The 24,317-nt window shown below is 37.9% G+C and overlaps 2 protein-coding genes across 4 annotated transcripts in view; one reads left to right on the forward strand and one right to left on the reverse strand.

Moving 5' to 3' along the window:
* TMEM204 (transmembrane protein 204) overlaps positions 1 to 24,018 on the reverse strand; it is a 49,660-nt gene extending 25,642 nt beyond the window's left edge. The window contains exons 1-2 of one of the 2 annotated variants that reach the window (XM_072600155.1): positions 23,721 to 24,018; positions 14,293 to 14,942 (exon numbers count right to left, since the gene is read on the reverse strand). In XM_072600155.1, the coding sequence (XP_072456256.1) occupies positions 14,293 to 14,572 (280 nt within the window). In that variant the 5' untranslated portion in view covers positions 14,573 to 14,942; positions 23,721 to 24,018. Of the gene's footprint in view, positions 1 to 14,292; positions 14,943 to 15,127; positions 15,269 to 23,720 lie in introns of those variants that run through there. The other variant, XM_072600164.1, reaches the window with a different exon arrangement.
* The window catches only part of IFT140 (intraflagellar transport 140), a 173,062-nt gene that overhangs the window by 126,187 nt on the left and 22,558 nt on the right, over positions 1 to 24,317 (forward strand). The window lies entirely within an intron of this gene.

The following is a 24,317-nucleotide window of genomic DNA, read 5'->3' on the forward strand; positions in this document are numbered from 1 at the left end:
CCATTTCTCTTTCTTGTAATTGTAACATAAGTTAATTAAAGTGAGGCTAGTTGGTGAAGTGGTAGAGTGCTGGACATGGTGTCAGGAGGACCCAAGTTTGAATCCTGCTTTTAGATGAGCTGTATGTGTCCCTGGCTGAATCACTTTCTTTTTCTTGATCAGTTACACATCTGTGGAATGATAGGTTGGCCAAAGTGGCAACTATGATCCCTTCCAGCTCTAAGTCTATGATCCTGTGAATGCATAGGCTGCAGGAAATGAATTTAAATGAATTTCATTTCACTGAGGCCAATTTTTGTTAAGTACAGCCATCATTTACAGAGAATTCCAAACCCACAACCAGTACCTATTGGACTGTTGCAAACAAAACACAGCCCTTTCGGGGCTCGCTGTACTTTGCTGAAGAACATCCAGAGATCATAGGATAGAAAAAGTACCTCGGAATTGAAAAGAATTGACAGACCCAGCAGTGACCTGCTCAACATGATGTGCTTGCCATATTTTCATGATATGTAATCATCATGGTATATATATTATTACAATTAAAAATACACAAAATTGACTGCTTTCTTTTCCTTTCTGAATCATACATCTACAAAGTAGCTTTTATCTTCCAGTGCACTGCAAAGGCTAGAAATTGTATGGAAGTATTTCTGTCTCCTCAGAGTCTAAAGAGTCTGAGGCTCCTTAGCCTATTCCTTTTTCCCATGATTACTCTGGAAAATGTAAAGGTACCACACAAAATGAGAGCACCACTAATTTTATATTAAATTTCACACTGGGAATTGGCAGTTGGTCCAACTGGAAAGTAATTTGGAATAACTAAAATACCTACTAAGCATATTTCCAGAAGGTCAAAGACAGAAAAGAAGGCCTCATATACACCAAAATGTTCAAAGCAGCTCTTTTTATTGCAACAAAGAAATGGAAATAAAGTAGATCCTCATCAATTAGGAAATGGCGTAGCCAATAATGGCACATTAATGTCATGGAATATTGTTGCACCATAAAAAATGCTTAATATGAAGAATTCAGAAAAACATGGGAAAAATTAATTGTATGAACTGATATAGAGTGAAGGAAACAATATACACAACGACCACAACAATGAAAATGGAAAGCACAAAAATATCAAAACTGAATTCTTTGCAATTATGTTGAAGAGCTGAGAAAATCCCTCCTACCCCGTTCTTTGCCATAGTGGGATACCATGGGTGGTGGAACACAGCAAATGCTATCAGCCTTGGCTGCTGTGCAGACTGTTCTGCTGATTTGCTTTTTGTCCCCTCTCGTTACAAGAGAGAAGTGTAGGGGAAGGATCTAGTTAAAAATGAAGATGACATAAACATAAAAGAGATCAATAATTTTGTTAAAATAGAAATAAAAAAATAAATAAAATGAACTTTAGAATAAATGAATCCAGTGTCTCAGTCACTAACCTGAAGGCAGGTGAGGTAGTGACTGAATCTGAGGAAGCAGAAGGGGCTCCTTGGAGCAAGGACTAGACACGAATGAAACAAGCAGCAGGGGCATGGCAGGAGCTCATGGACCATGCTGGGGGAATGGGGAAGGGGAGAATAAGCATTTATGTAGCTCCTACTACAGGCAAGCACTGTACTAAACAACCCTGCCAGGGAGGTGCTGTTATCCCCATTATATGATTAAGAAAACTGAAGCAAACAGAAGTTATGCTAGTTAGTTTTTGATGCCAGATTAGAACTCGGGGTCTTTCTGACTCCGGGACCAATGTTGTATGTACTGTACCACTAGCTTCCTCTAAATGAACTCTAAAGAGTTTTTAGACCAAGTAGAAGTGTTCCTAGACTGTGTCAAATTCCTGAACCAAATAGAAAAGGGCTTTAAGATTCCTAGGGGAAACTGGAGACAGGACAGGACTGAGGTCGAGAGAAGATGCTGAGAAAATCCTTACGACAAAAGCTCTGACTCTGCCTATAGGGTGGACATTTCTCTAGCGTGGTAGTGAATTTCTTCCTTGCTGTTAGACTGTCTCAAGTGCTGTTTATAGCCTTTTCTTTTTAATATATTTTATATATTTTTTGAAGCACGGATGTTTTCCCAAGTTTTTCTGAATACAATCCCTGTCATTTCTTACAGCACAGTAGTACTGCATCACATTTATATACCATAACTTATTTGGCCATTCCCCAAATGATGGGCATTCCTTCAGTTTCCAGTTCTTTGCCGCCATGAAAAGAGCTGCTATAAGTATTTCTGTATATATGTGTCCTTTCCCTCTTTCTTTAATCTCTTTGGGGTATAGCCCTAGAAAAATCAGCATTGCTAGATGAAAGGGTATGCATAGTTTACTGGCCTTTTCGTTCCAAATTGTTCTCCAGAATGGTTAGATCAGTTCACAACTTTACCAGCAATGCATCCCAATTTTCCCATATCACTTGCAGCATTTTTCATCTTCCTTTTCTGTGGTTGATCTAATGGGTGTGAGATGGTACCTCAAAGTTGTTTTAGTTTTCATTTCTCTGATCATTAGTTATTTAGACCATCTCTTCATGTGACTATTGATAGTTTTAATTTTTATCCGAAAACTGCCTAGCCATATCTTTTGACTATTTGTCCTTTGAGGATTGAATTATTCTTGAAAATTTGACTCAGTTCTCCATGTATCTTACAAATGAGACCTTTATCAGAGAAATTTGCTGCAAAGATTTTCCCCCAGTTTCCTGCTTTTCTAATTTTAACTGGATTGAATTTGTTTCTGCCAAAATTTTTAATTTTATGTAATCAAAATTATCCATCTTGCCTCCTCTCTCTCTCTCTGGTTTGGTCATGAACCTCTCCCCCTATCCAGAGATCTGACAGGTAATTTCTTTCCTATTCCACTAATTTGCTTGTGGTATCACCCTTTATGTTGAAAATCATGCACCCATTTTGAGCTTATCTCGATATATCGGGTAAGATGTTGGTCTATGTTGTCTCTTCCACTTAAGACTATAAGCTCCCTGAGAGTAATCATTACTTCACTTTTATCTTTGTATTTCCTTCACCTAAAACTATGTCTGGCTTAAGGGGGCACTTAATAAATGGTTATCTAATGAATGAATGTCTCTCTTGCTCACCAGCACTGACAGATTAATCTTCCTAATGCTTGTCAGGTCACCCTCATCTCTGAAACCTTTGATTACTCCCTTCTGTCTGTAGAATAAGATCCAGAATCTTTAGTCTTACCAGTGGGGACTTCTACAATACAGCCTCAAACTACGCCTGTCCAGTCTTATTTCTCACTCCTCCTCCTCTATATTTACTATATATTCTAGTCAAACTGAACTACTCAGCTATAAAATTGTATAATTTGATTATTTCTCCTATCTCACCATCTTTGCTAACACCATTCCTTCCACTGGGATGTCCTCCCCTCCATCTCTATCAAAATCTTACTTACCTATTCTTCAAGTTCTATCTATCTCAAATACTGTTTTTCGTCATGATGCCTTTCTTGGACCCAGATGGCTGTGACTTTAACCCTCCTCTGAACCTCTGTGTTACTTTGTACCAAATGATATACTGGACGTAAAAACATATCTAAAGCTGTCAAATATTATATAAATGTAAGATAGTAACAGTAAACTCTCTTATTGGATTCATATTCTGTTTTGTATTGTATTTATGTGTGTACTTATCCTAACTCTCCATCTGCATTTTAAGTGCCATAAGAACAGGAGACTCTAGTTTTCTCATTTTTGTATCTCCCCCACATGTAGCAAGGCTGCTTTGTGCGTACCATTAAGCCTTCAGTAGATTTTGCTGAATTGAAATGTTTACACACTAAAAAGAGACTTTGACTAGGTTGACATATTAATGTGTAGAATTAATAACTTGCAAGATAAGCTTTGGAGTTGGAGGGTTTTTTATTAGTTTACTTTAGCATACTATTTTATATAACCAAGGCTAATTATCCATATAGGTGGCTTATCATTCATATTCAGTCTGCCGATCCTTCATCATAGCATACCAGCGAGTCCTTTCTGAAATAAATTTCTTCTACCTAGTTATAGTTTTTTTTTTTAAGCATTGTACCAGGTTTATTGTCTTGTGTATATTGAAGAGCTGACTATCTCTTGGATATGTGCCATCTTTTAAGTTCTATGTTAAAAAAAACTTGTTTGGGTTGTCATGGATTATCTTCATATTTACTACCCTACAGTTCAAACTCTCCTTGTGGCTTCATCTTCTAATAAATTTTTTTTTTTCCAGGACTTCACTAAAGACTTAGTCTTGCCATTTTATGTTGTTCGTGGAATTCAGGTGATAGCACAATCTGTTCATTAGATAACATATTGTTAGTAGTAGATCCAGGTTTTATCCTTTGAGAATACTCAGTGAATGGTACTTTCGTCTCATTCTGTTTTACTACTGAGAACCCCGGATAGCAAGTGGTCAAAAACCTACAGGCAGCGTTCGCATTCCTGTGCACCACAATTAGTTCCCCTCTGTGCTGACTTTCTGAGCTACCTCCCCTCTTGCCCTTTTCCTGCATCATGGAATATAAGTCCTAACTTCCTGCATTCTCTCTCCCACTATAAAAGGATGCCCAGGTTATCTCCATCTAGAGGCTTATTATCTCTTTGTCCAAGAATGTCTGGGGCATGTGTATCAATTCCGTTTTAATCATTTCCTACTTTGTCACTCTTTTGATGGGACAAAGGTTTGAATCATGAGCAAACTTTGAATTGATTTAATTAAATTAATTAAAAAGTTTCTTTTAAGTTCATTGGGAATCTGAATAATGTAACATAGATACAGTTTTCTTACTCAGAGTAGGAAGAAAGTTATTTCACAAAGAAACTTTGTAGCATTTGTTTAAAAAATGATTACTTGTCTGAAACCTTTCTCACAGGTGTTTTACTATGTAGAGAGGCCTAGGACATTTTAAAGTGGCCTTCTACCTAATAGACCTCATTTCTCCTTATGATCACCCTTCAAGATGGAGAACCTCTGGTTTTAGGTTATATGTTTTGTTCATTTTAAAACATGTTAGCCATTGCATTGGTCCAGAGAGTTGTACTGAAATGTCAGTTTTTAAATCTAACTGGCTGTACTATACTTTCTTTTAGATAGGAAACTAGAGTTTTGGTGTGAATGTTGACAGATAGCTAGTATATTTTATCATACCTCAGGCTACTTAATCAAAGGCATGGGGATCTGGTGAAAATCTGAAAAAATCTATCTTATGCTAGGACTTAAACCACATAACATTTAAAGTAAATGGGAATCATTGGGTCCCCCAGCCCTGCATTAAATCTGTTCCAGTTGTCTGTATGTAACTATACGTAAGACATTTCCACCTAGATGTCTTGCCATCGGTATAAAGGCTTTCTTTGCTCTACACTCATGCTCATTCCTTTCCTAGTGCTTGGAATACCCTCACTTTATCTCACCTGTCAAACAACTGCTTATCTCAAGTTAGGCACTTAGCATGTTTGTACTATACTTAATGGATTATAAGCCCCATGTGGTCAATCTGTCAGATCACTCATACTCTAATGTTTTAAGTTTGCTTGTGTACCTCCCTCTCTGCCCCAGAACACTCTTCATGTGCAAAGGTCATTAGGATCTCAGCACTCCGAAACACCTGACTGGACTTTCTCATCCCTGTCCCCAGAACTGGAATTGCATCAGGGCACTGGGATCCTCATGCACTCGACTCTTTGTCAAAGACTGCCTCCATTCTACTTTAATTCTTACTCTTCTCGTGCTTCCTAAAAGCAAAGTTCTTCATGGGGGCAAACCCAACCCTCTTAGTATACATACTGGGATTTCCCCATCAGCACACATAGCAAACAACTGGACATCCATACTCAAATATGTCTTTGAACTGCCAGAGATCTGAACTGAAACATAGCCTCACTCACTGACAGCACACTATGACCTCACCTTTTCACTCATACCACTATTCTCTGCATCAACTCAGTCACTCAAACAGCATTAACTCTCTGTTCATGCTCCATTTTCCACTGTCAACACACTGTCACATACCCCCAGAAGCCAGTTTCTAAGATACAGTTACTTTACTGATTACTGGAATCAAGGGGGATGTCCTGGCCTAGGGTTATTAACTATTAGCAGCTTCAGACTAGGTACTCAGCTGGTCAGACTCTGAGCAAGCAAGGGTGGTGTCTCGTCATCTGGTACTAGGGAAGGACTTAATAAATGTTTCTTGAATTGATTTTCCACCGACTAGATGCGCTCTCTCTCTCTCTCTCTCTCTCTCTCTCTCTCTCTCTCTCTCTCTCTCTCTCCCTCCCTTTCTTTCTCTCTCTCTCTCCCTTTCTTTCTCTCTCTTTCTTTCTTTCTCTCTCTCTCTCTCTCTCTCTCTCTCTCTCTCAAATAGAATCTTCTATTGCTTATATTTTGAATTGTTTTCTGATTGTGGCTTTGTTTTATTGCCTCTCCTACCTGTAAGCTTTTTAAGGGCAAGGACCTGTTCTCACTCATTTTTGTATCCCTCATGCTGGAGATAACCTAGAAACAGACATATATATTACATATGTACACATGGCAATCTATTGATTGTGTAGAGCATAGGACCTCAGTGAATATTTGTTCAATTAAATTGAAATGAAATCTTAACTGTTGTCAGTTTATGTAGGAATATCCCTTTTTGGTATGTTAGCCTTTCTCACGTGCTGTTTGCACTGGATTCTATTTTATGCTGTTTAAATTATTTGATTATACTAAGGTGTCTTATTATGAAAAAAATTTTTTAAAACTATAACTAGGCTGACATTGAGAGCAGATTATTTGTGATTAATATAAGATTACAGTGAATAACCATTCTTTCTTCTGAGAACTAGATCTTACGCCTGTTTGAGTAGGTCAGCACTGTAGCCAGCTCCTTTCATTAGATACTCCCTATTGCCTACAGGATAAAATGCAAACTCCATAGCCTGGCATCTAAAGCTTTCCTCTATTTTGGAAACCTATCTTTCCAGGCTTATTTCCCTGCAAGCCTTCTGTTGCTAGAATAGATTCCTTCATTTCTGCTTGTTGAAATCTTTTTTCTTTCTTCAAAACAGCCTAGGTACTACATCATCCTTGAAGCCTTCTTATGTCTCCAGCTGAAAGTGTTCTTTCCCTCCTCAGGTTTTCTTAGCACACTTTACTAAGCGTACTCTCTCCTTTGCTCCATCACATTTATACTTATTTAAGTACATATTCAATCCCTCCTAGTAGACTTAGGAGTAGAAAGTAGTAGTTCATAGTTAGGTAGTTCCTTCAGAGAAGAAACTGCATAATCTTTCATCCATAAACACTCACTACCTAGCACAAGTCTGGTACATGATAGATGATGAATAAATGTTGAATTTGGAAATGACGTTTTCAGGCCAGTTGCTCAGAATAGTAACAACTCACCATAGTCGGCTAATCCAATTTATTTCTTGGTTCTCTTTCTAAATTCCTTCATTGTCCTTTCTTACTTTCTTTCAGTGTAGATGCCAACCCAAAGTGCCAGTACTTACAGCTAAGTTGTACTCATGAAAAGGGTGTTATTTTTCTTTCTTTTTCAATGGGCAAGGAGAGAAGGCAGATTTTCATGGACTGAAGAAAGTAAAATTTCATTACAATTTTAAAAAATAATACTTTGTAAACTGAAAACTGTGAGGAGCACTGAGTCCCTCTGGTGGACTGAAGAAGACTCAGGCAGAGAAAAAGAGGGGGTGGGGGAAGACAGGGCACATAGAAGTAGAATGGAGAAAGCACAAAGAGAAAATAGAGGCAAACAATGGCTGGAGGTTCATATGGTAGAGACTAAAATACCACCAACATTTTTTGGTGGTAGTGTCAGGAGGCAATGGGAAATAGCCCAGTTCCAAAATTCTTTCATTAGAAAATTACTAGCACGAATATAAAACAACAGTATTCTGACTATACCTTTCTAATTAAAAAACAAAATCCTAAAGCACAAATGTGCTATAGATCTTCATTATGGAGCTGCTGGACTTAGCACTTTTGCAATCAAGTGCCAATGATGTGAAGACATTAGATGCCATGGAAGTTCCAAGAAGGCTGGGATATCTGGGGATCAGAGGTCAATGAGGAATTCTGTAGGAAGTGAGCTTGGATCTGTATGAGCTGGACCTTACGGAATAGAGAGAACTGGGTAAGTTTTGAGGGAGGAGAGAGCTTTTCATACTGAGGGAGCAGCTTGTTGCAAAGCACAGACAAAATAAGTAACTTACTTCTGTGATTAATCACTATTCCACTGTGTGGGAAAATGAGGAGACTGTTCTGACTAGAATAGAAAGTATGAATTCGGGAAATCAAGTTCCACAGAGAGAGAGAAGGAACAGTTATGGAAGCAAAGCCTCCCTAAAACAGCTGAAAATAAAGAACAAGCCTAGGGAGAGTTGGAAATCGACATGAGTTGGGCTTTAATAGAAGGAGTAGTCAATATGACTGAATTTCTGTTCTGCCTTTTGAATGATATGAAAGAGAACGATAGCTGTAGTTCTCAAGCTGATACTGTGCCACAGGTGATATTTGTGAAATGGGAAATGTACTAGTAAAATAATCTTTTTATCTTTTTATGAGAATCTTAATACTGTATTAATGATAATGCAGGTACAGGCAAGTAGGTTATGTATTATTTGCAAAGTGACAGTAACTGGTTTATCTTATCGACTGATGCTGATGTACTGATTTTAAAAAATAGATGTTCTAGAAAAGTGAAATGTAAGTCATTTTTATTGATGCTTTTAATTTTTATATTACATACCTTTCCAAATATATTTTCCCCTCTCCTTCCTCTACCCATGTCATCCCTTGTAATAAAGACTTAAAAAAGAAAGATCAAAAAAAGTAACTAAAAAAAAAAAAGTAACTCAGCAAAACTAGCCAACACCACAGTTGTGTCTGAAACTCTAACAGAACTGCACATCCAGAGGCCCTACCTCTGGAGTGACAGGAGGGGGCTGCCTTTTCTCAACTCTTGTCTGGGGCAGAATGTGGCCATTATAGTTACACAGCATTCTGTATATACAATATTTTATATGGAACAGAGGAGGTCTCAAATTAAAAAAATTATATGGCGAATCCTTTAGTAAAGTAATTAACCTCTAATTTATCAGCTTTGTCACATTCATTACATATAGCACTTTATAGGTTATAGAATCATTTGCTCACAACCAAGTATTGCTAGTATTATCCAGATTTTACAAATGCAGAAAATGAGATTTAACTTAGGTTAAGTGACTTCCTGTGTTCTCTGATAAGACTCAAACCTATACCTGGTGGGTTTAGTTCTTAGTTCAGTTTGGTTGACCACCAAAATCAGCGAGTGTCTTACTACTTTATGAATCTACACCATATTCTACTGTGTCTTCCTCCCATAAATTAATGCCACCTACTTCACCCTTAAATTGTTTTCAGCCACAGTATAAAAACTAGCCAGTGAACCATTCCACTAAGTAAACCAATTTGGAGATATAACTAAAATCTAACCAGTTTGTATAGTCTTTGCTCAGCTTACCTCTTGCTTTTTTGAGTCATAGATTTAGTGCTGGAAGGGTCTGTGGAGATCATCTGTGCTGCCCCATCATTTTATAGGTGAGGAAACTGAGGACCCAGAAAGGTTAAATAATATGCCCAAAGTCCCACAGCAAGTAGCAAAGTTAGAATTTTTGAACTCAGGTCTTTTGGCTTTACATCTGACATCCTTTCTACTATGCCACATAACTTCCTTTCTTTAGGTTTGATTCCTAGATTAAATCCAATATTTTGACACTCTTTTCTTTTCCCCTTCCCTCCCATCTCTGTTAATGTGGGCTATGTTTGCTGAAATTCCTGTGTACTATTTTCTAGCTATAAGATTGGCTATATAGTAGTCAGGATCAAAAATAGCTAGAAATATATAACTTTTTTACATTCTAGTAGTTTTTGTCTCAGCCCCCAGCAGAACTCTGCCTCCTGTGTTCTTGCCCTCTCTCTTGAAAAGGTCAAAATAGGCCAGTGTTGAAGTAGTATAATAAAATTGAGATTTTAGAGGTCACCGACCCTCTATGCAAAAAAGTACAGTGATAGGAACTCACTATCTCACAAGGCAAACTCTTCTAGTTTCAAACAACTCTACTTGTTTTCCGATTCTCTTTGTATTGATATGACTGCACCCTGTGACAGTGGTCTTGGTTAAGATCGATGGAGCCATGCAGAGTAAATCTCCTGCTCATGTATTCAGCTCAGTTCAACAAACATTTAGGTGACTCTTCCTTACCAGGCAATAAGCTTACTTTCTGTGGGGGAAAATAACAGGTACACAGAAAAATAAGCACAAATATGTGAAAAATGCTGTAAAGTCTTTCCAGGAGAGTGTAGATGAGAAATGCTAACAACTGAAGGACTCAAGGAAGGACCTTGAAGAGGAGCAGGCAAAAGCTGATACTTGTAAGGAGCTGAGGATTCCAAGAGATGGAGATAAAGAGTTAGAACATCTGAGGCATGGGAGGCAGCCTTTGCAAAAGCATGGAGGCAGGAGATGAACTATCCAGTATGGGCCTTACCAGTGAGGCCAGATTGGTGAGAACATAGAGTAGGCAAGGGGGATAATAGGAAATGTCTGAAATAACATATTGGAGCTAGCTCATGAAGAGCCTTGAATGCCAAGCAGAGGCATTTATATTCCATTCTCAAGGCAATAGGAAGCAGCTAAAGTTGAGCAGAGAAGTGATATGGTAAGAACTGTGCTGGAAAACATCAATCTGGCAGCTGTGTGGAGTGTGGAGATTTGACGTGGGGAGACCTTGGACGGACATTATAACGATTTAGGTGAGGAATGGTCAAGAGCTGAATTAGGATTGTTTCTATCCGAGTAAAGAGAAGGGTACAGATGCAAAATATATTCTAGAGGTAGAATTGATAAGACTTGGCAAATGATTGGTTGAGGAAAGGGAGAGGGAATATTTGAAAATGATTCCAAGGTCATGAACCAGGGAACTGGAAGGATAACAGTGTCTTCAGCAGAAAAAGGGATGGATAGATTTAGGGGGAAAATAATGAGTTCTTTTTTGACTTGTTGATTTGAGATGCCAATTGAACATTCAAGTGGCGATGTCCAGCAGGCAGTTGATGATGTAGGACTAGAGAAGAGGACAGAGAAGTCTTTTACATAGCCCATATATCTATCATAATGATTATGTCCTATATGACACAGCTTTGTTTCACCCTAACAATCTTGGTTGCTTTCCTTTGAATATCATTGAATAGCCTAATGCAACATGCACTACTTGTGTGACTTTGAACAAATCACGTAACCCTTCTGGGCTTCAATGTTCTCATCTATAAATTGATAGAACAGAGCTAGATAGCCTCTAAGATCTCTATTATCCTATGAACTTCCAGCTCCTAAATGTCTCTCTTAAAATGTGGTACCCAGAAGGGAGCACAACTCCAGACAGGTGGAGTAGAGCAGAACTATTACTTCCCCTGTTCCAAACATTATACTTATGTTAATTAAACCCAATGTAACATTGTTTTTTATTTGTGTGGTGTCATTATATTGGGGGGCAGGGTGTGTAATAATAATTGAATATCATTGACTCATATTTATTAAATCATATTAATAACTTCCAGGAAATATGAAGTGCTTTTTGCCCCATACATCCCCCATCTTGTATTTTTACAGTATTAAATGTCATCCTTCATGATTGAGCTCATCATTCCAACCCACTGAGATTTTTTTGGATCCCTAATTTTGTCATACAGCATATTAGTTATCCTTCCCATCTATGGTCCTTTGCAAATTTGCTAAGCATTATATCCATGCCTTAGTCCAAGTCACTGAAAAGAACAAGGTTAAGTACAAAATCCTTTGGGACTCTACTGGAGTCCTCTCTCCAACTTGATCAGTCTGTTAACTACCTTTCTTAGGATCTAGCTATTCAGCCAGTCTGAATCCACCAAACTATTCTCTTCTTATCCACAAGGATATGATGAGAAACACCATGAAATACCTTGCTGAAGTTTAGAGATTTTCTATTTATAGAATTCCTTTGATCTAATTGTATAGTTATTCAAAAAGAAAAAAGAGGGGAAATTCTTCAATGAGGTACAGTAGGAAAAATGTTGAACTTTTAGGCACAAAATGAAAGTTTGCATCCTGGCTTGACCAAGTGAATTCATTTTTCTAGACCTCATTTTTCTTTATCTCTGTAACATGAATGGGGTTCAACTAGATGATCTTTCATGTTTCTTCCATCTTTAGTTTTATGAGCCTATGATCTGCAAGGCTCTTAATGAGCCTATGCTGCCACTAATTCACCAATTCACTTTCTATGTGTTTACAAACCCTATATTTAAAAAGCCATTTAGTCATATTAATCTATGCTGGGAGATTGGTGTTATGATTGATATTAATTATAAATCAGAATCACCATGAATTTAATATTTCTGTCTATATATGTGGATTTTTATAAAATTTAGGGAAGTAGCTTATGACTATTTTTGCACCTGCTAAACAAAATAAGATTTAAATCCATCACTATTCCTGGACTGCTAAATCTCGAGAAACATGACTTTCTGCCAAAACTTAAAACCAGTGAGTCTGTGATGTTCTTCAATGCTAATTTCTTCTTACTATTATAATTAGTTCAAACAACACCAATAATCCCAAGTTGCATGGAAGCCCCTTTTCTAACATGAACTTTCTAGAAGAAAGAATTATCTGCTAAATATATGCATTTTTCAAATTCAGCCTGTATTTGAGAATTTCATTCATCTGAAGCTAACCAGATTGAAATTTTCCTTGAAAACCTTATTTTGCAACCAATTAAGTTAACAACAAAATTATTGAGCACTTATGTACATTGCATCATACGTAGTCACTGCTTACGTGGAGTTTGTGTTCTAGTTGGGGAAAAAAACATACATGAAAATTAAATAATTCTAGAAAACATGCAGAACATATTACTTAAATACTGTGGGGTTTTAAAGTGTGAGTCTATTTGTCTGATTTGTAGAAATAATTCTCTCTCTAGTTTTATTGTTTTCAAAAGAATTTTCTATCTGTAACTTCCATAGGATGCCAGTGCAATGTACATTAACTAAACAAAAAAATGGAAAACCTAACAGAATTATTTCAGGACTTTTTTTGAGAAAGGAGCTAAAACATGTTATAAAAGTCACTACATGAGCTTTACATTTTCTTTTTAAAGTAGATTTATAAACCGAATAGATGGAGAAAATCTTAAACTTAAAAATTTTACTCAACATTTAAAAATTTTGATTTTTAAAGATGATCCCTGTGATAAGGTCTATTGTAAATGAATGATACTCACTGTATTTGTAAATCTTAAGAGTGACAGAATGGGAACTTTGGGAGAGAGACTTTTTAATAAAATTAAAATTGTGAGTAAGGTAACTAATAGACTTCTTGATTTATGTAGCACCTCCTAGTATATTCAAAGTACTTTACATATTTTTAAATCCTTATGAATCTTCTTAACTTCTTGGAGTGGAAAAAAACATATAGAAAAGTATTTTGCCTAATAACCCATAGCTTGGCCAATAGCCAAGTATCAGTTATTTAGAAACAAATCTAAGAGTCCTGCTCTCCTAACTTTAGTCCAGTATCAAGTCTCTAATGTATGCTACCTTTCTATCAGTTATCCATATTATCCTGATCCTCTTCGGCCATTTGACTCTAAAGCTCAGTCTTTGATGACTACCTTTTTTACCTTTCTACTTTGTGTCATATGTCTTGTGAAGACCCTGAAAATTTAGGAAAACAAATTATTAATTGAATATTTTCTGAAATATGCTGTTTTTATTTTTACTTGTGTATTACTAGAATATTAAAACATTTTTGTTCAGCTCCTGACCTTTTCAACAAAAAAAAGTGTTTTTTTCTGATTCTGTCATTAGTGCATTTTATGTCTTTAACACCAAAACTAACACGATAGATCAGTAAAAGAAAAAAAAACCCTAAGTTCTTTATATCTTTTGTTCCTTTTTTATTCTTAAACCTTATTACTTGCATAAAATATCTTGGAGATGAAACAAGTATAGAGTGGATTGGCCGGAAGGGTAGATACCTCTACTAATGGTTTTAATATTTGGGTGAGTTTCCTCCAAATGAGTGAAGTACTTCCCCTTGCTGTGTATAGATGATCATCAGGCATATTCCATGGTGGATACATTTACTCAGTTGCACTGCCTGATGGTCAGAGGCTGCATCAACAGCTGAGCATTTCACTTTGGCCATTTACCCATATACTGTTCTATTCCATTGGGCAAAAAAACTGGAAAAGTTAGCAGAAGACTTACATTTGACGGTACTTCGTGATTCCTGGAATCCTGCCGAATCTGATCCCCAGCTCAAAGCTTCACACTCTCGATCTTCGCCTTGCCCATTTCGGGTTCCACTGCCTGCTCCTCCTTTTCCCTTATCTGCCAGCCAGCATATCTTCCACAGTCCCACACTTCGCTTGCGCCCATCCTCCAGGGTCTGGTACACCCAGTTGGGAGTAAAGGCTGCTGCATTATTGAGAATTAGTGAGACTAGGGCCACCAATACAGCTGTGGCCACCAGTTTCTGGACAGTCATATCTGACTGTCAGTTACTGTCAGTTTATTTGCAGAAGATCCAAGGGCTCGGTCAGCTGTGGCACATTGAAAAAGAACTGGAAATGAATAGAGCCACCAGACAGTGTTAGGGGTGGCTAGAGAACATCACCGTTCATTCTCAAAGTCAGCTTCCAAGTCAACTCCAACCAGGCAAATTAGCACATTCTGAGGTAGATGGGAATATTCCATAGAAGTCCAAGGTGTAGCACCGTCCTGGTGATGCGGTCTTATCCTCCCGCCTGCACTTTGAGTAGTGCCAATCCTGTACTGAACCAGGCTGCAGAAAGGCCCATCCCTTGAAGACCAATGTGCCCCCACAATGGATCCAGAACCTTGAGCTTGTAGTCTTCCTGGGGGGAAAGAGTATCAAATATGTGTTAGCCAAATGTGTCGGTCTTCCACAGTGCAGCAAAGAGAGGAAACAGAGGGTCTCTTCAGAGACAAAAGAGCAGATTGGAAACCCCTTTTCCAATACTACACGACCCTGATCCACTTTAACCCAGAAAATAAAACTGGTAGTAGTTAAAGCACACACCCCAGAGCAGGAGTGTAATGAAGAAAGGACATGGGCTTTCAGTGGCTAAAGCTCTCCCTGCCCGGGCTTCTTGCCCAGTGTCCCAGCGGCCAGGAGCAGATACTGAAAAGTAGGGATTCGGCTGCAGGGAAGTGTACATATGGTCTTTTCCTCCTGTCTTTCAGCAAAAAGGAAATGGTTGTTTTTGAGGCTGTTTTTGGTGAGCTAGAGGGCGTAGCCAATTGCAACAAACAGAGGCTCTGCCACAGCAGCCAGACACTAACAGGATGTGTTTCCTGAAAGGAAAAGACTGGGGAGACTTCTAAAGTCTTACTCCCAAACCCACCTCCTTTCACTGCTCCCTCTCCACACCTTCCTTTCCAGAAAGGAAAGGCCAGGGATGTTGTGGAACAAAACAGCCTGATTCATTTTCTCTTGAAACCTATCAATCCAGTCCCCAGTTACTGGACTGGTACCAAAAGCATGTGTTAGCACTCCTTCATTCAGCAGTGAGACTCCCAGAGATTTAAGCATGACAACTGACATCTTAAGAGAGCCAGAGAATTGCTGCAGGCCCAATACCCTATTTGCCATCTGTTCCAGCTTTATTATTCATGTCTCTAGCGCACAGACTGTCACTGCTACTGCACACTAATGCTTACTATGGCACATAAGTATTATCACCCTTGCCAAAACTATATCCTTGCCAAGGGGAAATGACTATGTATGTCATTTTCATCCCAAGTCCTATACTTCCCAAAGGCAGGTGTACAAAACATTATGCTGTGAAAAAGCATAATGGAGGCTTTTCTATCAGCTTTACAAGACTGAGCCATCCTCATTCCTGGTTATCTTATTCTGTAGACCACAAGTTAAATGATGCAGAGTTCAGTGCTGAATGAAAAACAATACTGAATGAATGGGTGGGTGGATAGAGATAAATGACTCTTATTAATGGTTCTTCAAACAATAATTATATAGGTCCAAAGTAGAACACGGAAATAGTACAAGTATAATAATGATGATTATGATAACAAAAATAATCCTTCAAATCATACATAGCAATAACAAAAATAGTAATTGCTTATTTTATGTAACATTTTCTACTTTTTTAAGTACTTTACTTGGGAGGTGTCCACCAAAACTCCCAGTGCTGCTGAACCATACTTAAATGTAATTTGGAAACAAACTAAACAAAAATACAATACGGTATAGATAATGTGAATTAATGGTTTTCTAAGTGAATATGGAACCTGCAGGGATATGTTTCTATTTGAGTTTGACATCCCTGTTTTACATTATCTATTTGGTCCTTCCAACAATCTTGTTTGGCAGCTGAAAAAGCTGAGTCACAGAGAAGTCAACTGATTTGCCCAAGGTCACGTTGCTCATTTGTGACAGTACTAGGACAGAATCTCACAACTACTCCTCCCAGTTGTAATTCTCTTTCCATTAGGACTGTATTTCCTCTCAGAGCACAAATTCTGGTAACATCATGACTCTTACCATAAGAAATACAATTAGCAGAGATTTTCAAGCCTTACAGATAACTAGTTCTGAGTCACTTTACGTTAATGATAGAAATGATAATAGAGCAGAGTCTACCTCCCAGACTCAAATAAGAACTAAGTGGAATCATTCCTTCTCTCCACAAAATTTTAAATATATTTCACAGACTTACAGTCTCATTGACGATCAAATCAACAGTAATAAATATGTGTTTAATTGAGGCGAAATTTTTAAAAGCATATTTCAGGTTTACACCATCTGAGACCTTACAAGGGACCTCAGACCTCATCTAGTCCAGCTGTTACTTGAATAGAAATTTCTTTCATAACATCTCCAACAAGTGGTCTTCTAGCCTCTGCCAGTGATGGGAAAATCACTGTGTCCTAATGCAGTTCATTTTCCCCTTAGATGATTCTAATTATTAGGATGTTTTTCCCTATTATTGAAACCTACCTTTCTGCAGCTTCGGTCTAGTGCTCCTGATTCTGACCTCGGGGAGAACAAAATGAGCCTAATCCTTTTTCCACATAACTGTCCTTCTACACACACACACACACACACGTATGTATTGTGTATACACACTATATATTATATAATTTTTATATGTTTTATATGATATATCATGTCATATATTACATTATATCAATATATTATATAATATGATTTCATATATACACATATGCATACACACATACATACATATATACACACACACATATCTCCAGCCCTAATTTCTCTGCTGAGACCTGGGCTGATGTCATGAGCTGCCTATTTTACATTTCAAACCCTTCTTCTCCATTCACACCCTAGCCACTGAGATAATTTATGTCCTCATTATCTCTCTACTGGACTGTAGTAGCCTTATAGTTGGCCTCCCTACCAACTTACCTCAAGTCTCTCCCCACTCCAATCTGTTCTCTCTCCAGCCTCCAGACTGGTTTTTCTAAAGCACAGGACTGCTCATATCACCTTCTTACTCAATAAACCCCAATGGCTCCTTACTGACTTTAGGATAAAAACAGAAACTCCTGCTTGGCTTCACGACCTGGCCCCAACCTACCTTTTCAGGCTCATTATACACACTCCACCCAAACTGTTTGTTGTTCCTCACACAGGTCATTCCATCTTTGCTGTCTGTACTTTGCTCTAGCTGTCCCCTGGGCCTGAAATGTACTTCTCTCTCCACCTTTTGTCTCTTAGAGTCCTTTCATTCCGTTAAGAATCTACTTAACTGCTAGCTTTTACATGGAGCCCTTCCCCAACCCCAGCTGCCAGGATACTCTCCTAAAACTGCTTTGTATTCATTTACATATATGTGCATGCGCATACATATAAACTTACATATACTTATGTATTTACATATTTTGCCTCCCGTTTGAATGTAAGTTCTTTGAGGGCAGAATCTGCTTTGGTTTAGTGTATGTATTCCCAGTCCTCTACGCATATAAGAAGCTTCTAGTGAATGCTTATTTATTGACTGATTTAACTCCAGTATAAGACTTCACATTTTTTGTCTACATTTGATTTAATTTTTCAAAATTCAGACTAATGTTCTAATCTCTTGAGATCTTTTTGAGTCTTGATTCTGTCACCCAGTGTCTTAGCTTCAAGCATTGCCATCCACACATTTACCATGCTACCTATGCCTTCATCTAAGTGATTGATAAAAAATATTGAACAGAAAGGCAGAGCGTATCACTGGGGCACTCCACTAGAGGCGTTCTCCACCAGGTGACATCTCTTCATCAGTCAATAATTCTTTGAGTCTGGCCTTTGAATCAGTTCTAAGTCAACCCAACTGTACTATCAGGTCTGTAAGCTCTCTATCTTTTCCTGAGAAACTTTGTGAAATGCCTAGATGACTTCCAGATGCACTCTATCTATAGTAGCTCTCTCATTTGCCAATATAGTTATAAGCCACATGTGAAAAGAGTAGGACAACATTATCAAACATCTGTAACACTTCTTTTGTCAATTTGATGAAACCTATACTAAGTAGTGCTTTGTATAACAACAATATCTGCTTTTTACATCATTATCAGTCAGCTTAGCAGATAAGCAAGTTTATCAAGTTCCAAGTCATTACCCTGAAGAATTCCACCTCTCTTATTCCCTAGTTTGGGGAAACTATGTCAAGAAGTGCAAAGATTTTAATTTAGAATTGGCAAATAATGACTCTTTGGGTATGACTAATTTCCAAGGGAAACAAACACTCACAAGTTTGAAAAATAAGAGTAAATATTCTGAATTTCCCTGGGAAGTAGCAGCACCTGCAGTTGTCCCATTCCATCATTTTCCATTCCTTACAGTTTCTGAAGAAGGGGTGGGGCTGCTGATGTTTGTGCCTCTAGGACCCAGCCCAAGGTTCGTCTGTTTAGACTAAGTCATTATTCTAACCCTGAAACAGATGAGATTTCCCATCATTAGGAGGCAAACATTTGCTCACCCTGTTTTCCCTGGGGGCGCTGAGCATTCCCGGAATGTTCACTTTTAGCAGATGGTAAGCTTGCTTTACCTTGTCAGTTAAGATTTGTCTCCCCGTTAGAATGAATTATTTGCAGGCGGTGGGGTGAGAGGGAGGATGGGAGGGATGGTTTGAGAGAAGAAGGGAATGTGTGGTGATAGGATCGTATGAATTCTTCTGGAATTGAATGAGAAAAGCTTTGGGCCCAGACTGTCATAGATAAGAAAACATCTCTATTTACCCTAAATTCTAAAACCAGAGAAGCTGGCCTTCATTGAGCCATAGGCATCAGATTAGGAAGAGGGACCCGTTGAGAAATGTGAGATTTTAGTTGGTAGGTTCCGAATCACAGAGAATGATTATTGCTTTGAACCGAGTCTTCCCCTTTGGGAAATGAAAGTGATCAAATCAGATTCATTAAGTACACATAACACCTGGGAACATCTCCACACTAAATTGCTAAGAGCATCTCAAGAACTATGTGTAGTCTCCCTGTAGGTGAACAGGGTGAGATCCACCTTCATGCTCTTCCTCGATGGCTCCTCTCTCAAGTGATGCCTGAATCTATTGATGCCTCAGACTTTTTTTGTTACCATATTGCCCTTGAGATAGAGAAGGAAGAGACTTGTCCAACTGCTAAAAGGCCTTCCATACCTTTCCTTGTCTGTGGCTTAAGTCCCTTTAGAGGCATCAATAAATGAGAATTTTAATAGAAATTCATCAATTAAAGGACTAGCACAAAATTTAGCTCTTAGAATACATGTTCCTTTCTTACAAGAGGACAAATTGCTTTTCATATTTGAACAGTTGAAGCTGAAGACAAAAACAGATCTTACTTTTTAGTTAACCTGAGACCACTGTGTAGCATTCCATCTACAGCACTTATAGTCAGTATTAATAGCATAATTGGAACAGTCTTGATTAGACTGAGAATAGCTTTTAAGGGAAAGAAGAATGAAATGATTTGGCAACAATTTACAATCTTACAGTGAAGCAGTTAGTCCTCCAGTCACCCTTTGCCTTGGGAGAGAGGGCCTCTGTGACTTAGTAATGTATTCCACACAGGATCTATTCCTTTCCAAAAGATCCACATCCATTTTAGGGCCTTAGTCCTCTCCTGCCCCATCTGCTTTTTATTAGATTCCCTGTTCAGATTTGATGAAGTGCAGCTGTAAGTTCTTTTTCCAAGTAAAAGCGCAGAGAACAGGAAATTCTCCAGAGTTGGATGGAGACGGGGCTGCTAACTTCTCAGAGTGCAATGCATTCTGGAATCTGCTACAACAAGCAAAAATCTTAGGGTTTTCTGTCTCTTTATAATTCTTACAGATTTCTCTGGTAGTTTCTCTTGGTAGAAGTAAGATCAAGACTATTCTGTGGACATGCCAGCATAAGAATCATGTTGTAGGATGTATGTGCCAAGCCAGGATCCAGCTCTTTTCCTTTTTCTTGTTTAGATGCTTGTAGCAGATTTGAATTTTAACTGGCAAATTTTGAAAACAGGTGTTCATAATAAGCCTCCCACATATACTTAATTTGCCCCTTATTCCTTCAGCACACCACAAGGGAAGAGATGGTAAAGTGTGATTCAGTTTTAGCCTAATTTATTCTAGAGAGTCTTTTACTAGTACAAGAATTTCACTGGAAATTTTCCAAGTACCAGAGTTTCTCCAAAAAGCCTTCTTGGCCTAGGAATTAAATGAATAGGTATTAAATGAATGGAGATAAAAGCAGTGGTGATATGGAAAGAAGTGACTCTTGGGAGGGAATTCTACACATTTATGCATACAGTATTTCCAAAGGTTTGGTAATAAGAAATCCCTTTAAAAATAAGAGTGATCTTCCAAATCATTTGTTGGAAATAGAGTTTGGATTATTATTACTAATAATATTAATAATCATGATAATGTGGTGATGTTTTCTAGGAAATACAAGTAGTTTCACTGTAAACTTGAAGCTTATGGCTGCTCCCATGTGGTTCATTTCTGAGATCCACATATGGGTGGAGAGGAGTGATCTACTAACTTTGAAGTTATTGGTAGACGCTCTTTAGTTTTCAAACTTAACCGTACACAAAACAAACTAAATGATCAAAACAAAACAAAAACCCTGAAGGAAATCCCTAAAAATGTGTAACATGGTTTTGTAACTGATCCAATGATTGTGGAGAAGTCACCCAGCCATGCCTCATCAGAATCTCAAGCTGTCTTATAAGTAGGGCTAAAATTAATGCAGAATGTTAGGGAAAGTAATGATCTGCTCACTAGATTTCAGTATCTGGCAAATTTTGAAAAAGAGAAAAGGCCAAACAAAAACTATAAAATTTCTTTCCCAAATGTAAGTGCTTTGAAAGAAGGGCTTCCTCAATGGTTGAGTATTGTTCTTGCATACAAGTAGGAAATAAGAAATACAGGTAATGGGGTATAGAAAGTTATCTTGCCCTACAGGACAAAAGAGAAGATGTGGATAAGGGAAGGGAAGGATGTTAGAAGGGAGAGCAGATTGGTGATGGGGACAATTAGAATGCTCAGCGTTTTGGGGTGGGGGGAGGGGACAAATGGGGAGACAATTTGGAACCCAAAATTTTGTGGAAATGAATGTTGAAAACTTAAATAAATAAATTTAAATACAAAAAAAAAAAAGAAAAAAGAGCTTCCTCTTGATTTATCTGTCACAAGATACCCGGAAAATTTTTGATTAGCGAAAGAATTGAAAAGTCTCCCACAAGTAATATCTTTCCAGTTGAAATCATCTAATGATGTTAATTGGATATGAAGAAGTTTCATAAAGCTTCAACAAAGGCATGATTTAGAGAAAGAGTATTCTAAATAACCAGACTTTTATAAATTGACTCAATATCCCATTGTTTTTTGATATTTCACTAGAATTTCTCCACAAGATACTTAGCTCTGTAACAGAGCCAGAAAACAAGCTTTGGTTTTCTGTTCATTTTATGAAGATGGAAATTGAAATGCACAGAATTCCCTGGCCTGGGTAATCTACAGAATAAGACAACTGCAATTCTTAATAGAAAGTATTTTCTTTAAGAGTGTTATGTGCTTAGCCTATTTTAAAATGCATGTATTTTTGAGACAGCAAGAGAGATGTCCCCTACACCAATTAAATCACTAGTCTTGTCCCCCGCCCCAAAGAAAAAGAAATTCTGGACCATCTACCAGCTCTCTATGGAGGAATTTGGCCATAGTAGATAAAGTTCTGGATTTGAAATGCGAAAGACTTCATATCCCACCTCTAATACTACATTTGTGACCATGGTCAAGTCATTTAATCTCGCAGAGCCTCAGTTTACTCATCTGCAGAATGAGGATAATATCTGTAATACCTTCCTAACAATAGTAACAACCTGGAGCCTTCAGGTTTACAAAGCATTTTACAAATGTTATCTCATTTGATTCTCACACCAACCCTAGGAGGTCGATGTTATTATTATCCCCATTTTACAGAGGAGGAAACTGAGGTTCAGAGAGATTAAGTGACTTACCCAGGGTCACACGGAGCATCTGGAGCTGGATTGGGACTCAGGTCCTCCAACTTCAGATCCAGTATTCTATGCACAAATATGGTAAGGATCTTTCTGTAAAAGTCAGTAATGATCAGGTATCTTTTGAATTCTCCAATTAAGATGCAAGGAATGGAATCATTCTGATAGATGAAAAAGATAATTATTCTAGAGTTGTTTCATTAGTATTTTTTTAAAGGATTTAAAGTGTTCCCAAACTTGTCTCAGTGGCCTACAAAGTCAAATGAGGGTCTCCTCAGCATTTATGAGAACACCCAGAGGTCACCATTAAACCAAAATAAATAGTTGTTAAACCCACTTCCAAGTGATTTACATTGACACTGGTGCTGTTGATATTTCTCTAGCATAATCCTTATATACACTAGGCATGGTTTCCTTATCATATCTATAATTCATAAATTTACTTAACTTCATAAATTAATTTCATTAACTTAGCTTCATAAATTCACTTAACTTTAGAAAAAACTACAGAAAAAAGAGCAATGATGTGGTGTAGGGACATTATAAAACTTAGTTATTTTTATTTGAAAATGGATCTTATGTATTCTCAACAGTAGAAACTTAGGATATATTTTTACTACTTAAAATGCTCAGCCTCCCCGCTCTTTTGCATAGTAACCTGTGACTCTCAGGAAACGTGAAATAACATATTGCAAGAAAGGTATGAGTTACAAACACAAACTATAAGAATTTGTATATTCTTCACGGTAAAAAAGCGGGCAAACTATTTACCATCCTGGCCACAGACATAAGTTTTTCAGCATACAAGAGTTGATTGAAGTCATCTCTTGATTTTTCCCATTTCCCAAAGCTATTTGGATAAACAATAGATCCAGTGTGTTGTAATAATGTGAGGCTCTGGGATTCCCATTCTGGATTGGGTCTTTCATTTATCCTTGTGCCCAAAGGATGAGAAAACACAACCTGCTATATTCCTCCAGTGATAATCATTTCCCTGTGTCCCACAGAGTCCCCAGGAGTCAAGATTTCTGGTAAACAAAGTTTCAGAATTCCTTATTGAAAATCTGGAAATAAGTAAGACCGTCAGGAAAAGTGCCAGAAAATAGCATTTAATGTAGCAAATCAGTTTTCAATGAACTTACTTAAAGTATCTCCTTGCTCATTCAGGAACAATATGACCCAAAGCGTGGGTTTCCCCTGAGGCAGCTTCCCTTCCACCTTCCTGTTCCTCTCAGAGATGGAGTTCTTTGGGTCAAGAAAGGGCGGTTCCTCCCCCCTGTTCGGCAGGCTTCCTGCCTCTGGAAACTCTTCTTTCCTACCAGGTGGGAAGAGAAAATCAGATCCTCTTCTGCCTCCAAGATGTGCTGTATCAAAGTCGAAGGCTGACAGTTTTATCTGGGAGGAAGGGGCCTCTGGGCAGGAAGCAGAGTTATGGAATGCAAGGGGAGGGGCCTCCAAGTTTAGAAATCAACTCAAGGTCTCTTTCTTTGCTGAACTAATCCTGCATCACAACCCCCACAACTCCAAAGCAGATTCCCCTTGGTTTTATTTGTAGAAAGATCTGTAAGGTTGATTTTTATCCAAGGGAAATAGCTAAAATGATACCTGTTTCTTTGTTACTGTTGATTTTTTTAGATTTTTATTATTTGTTAAAAGTGTACTCTTTAATCTTCTTGTACATGTTTTACATGATTGTACATGAATAACCTATATCTGATTGCTTACTATCTCAGAAGGGG

This window comes from Notamacropus eugenii, chromosome 1, assembly GCF_028372415.1.
Source record: "Notamacropus eugenii isolate mMacEug1 chromosome 1, mMacEug1.pri_v2, whole genome shotgun sequence".
Lineage (NCBI taxonomy): Eukaryota > Metazoa > Chordata > Mammalia > Diprotodontia > Macropodidae > Notamacropus > Notamacropus eugenii.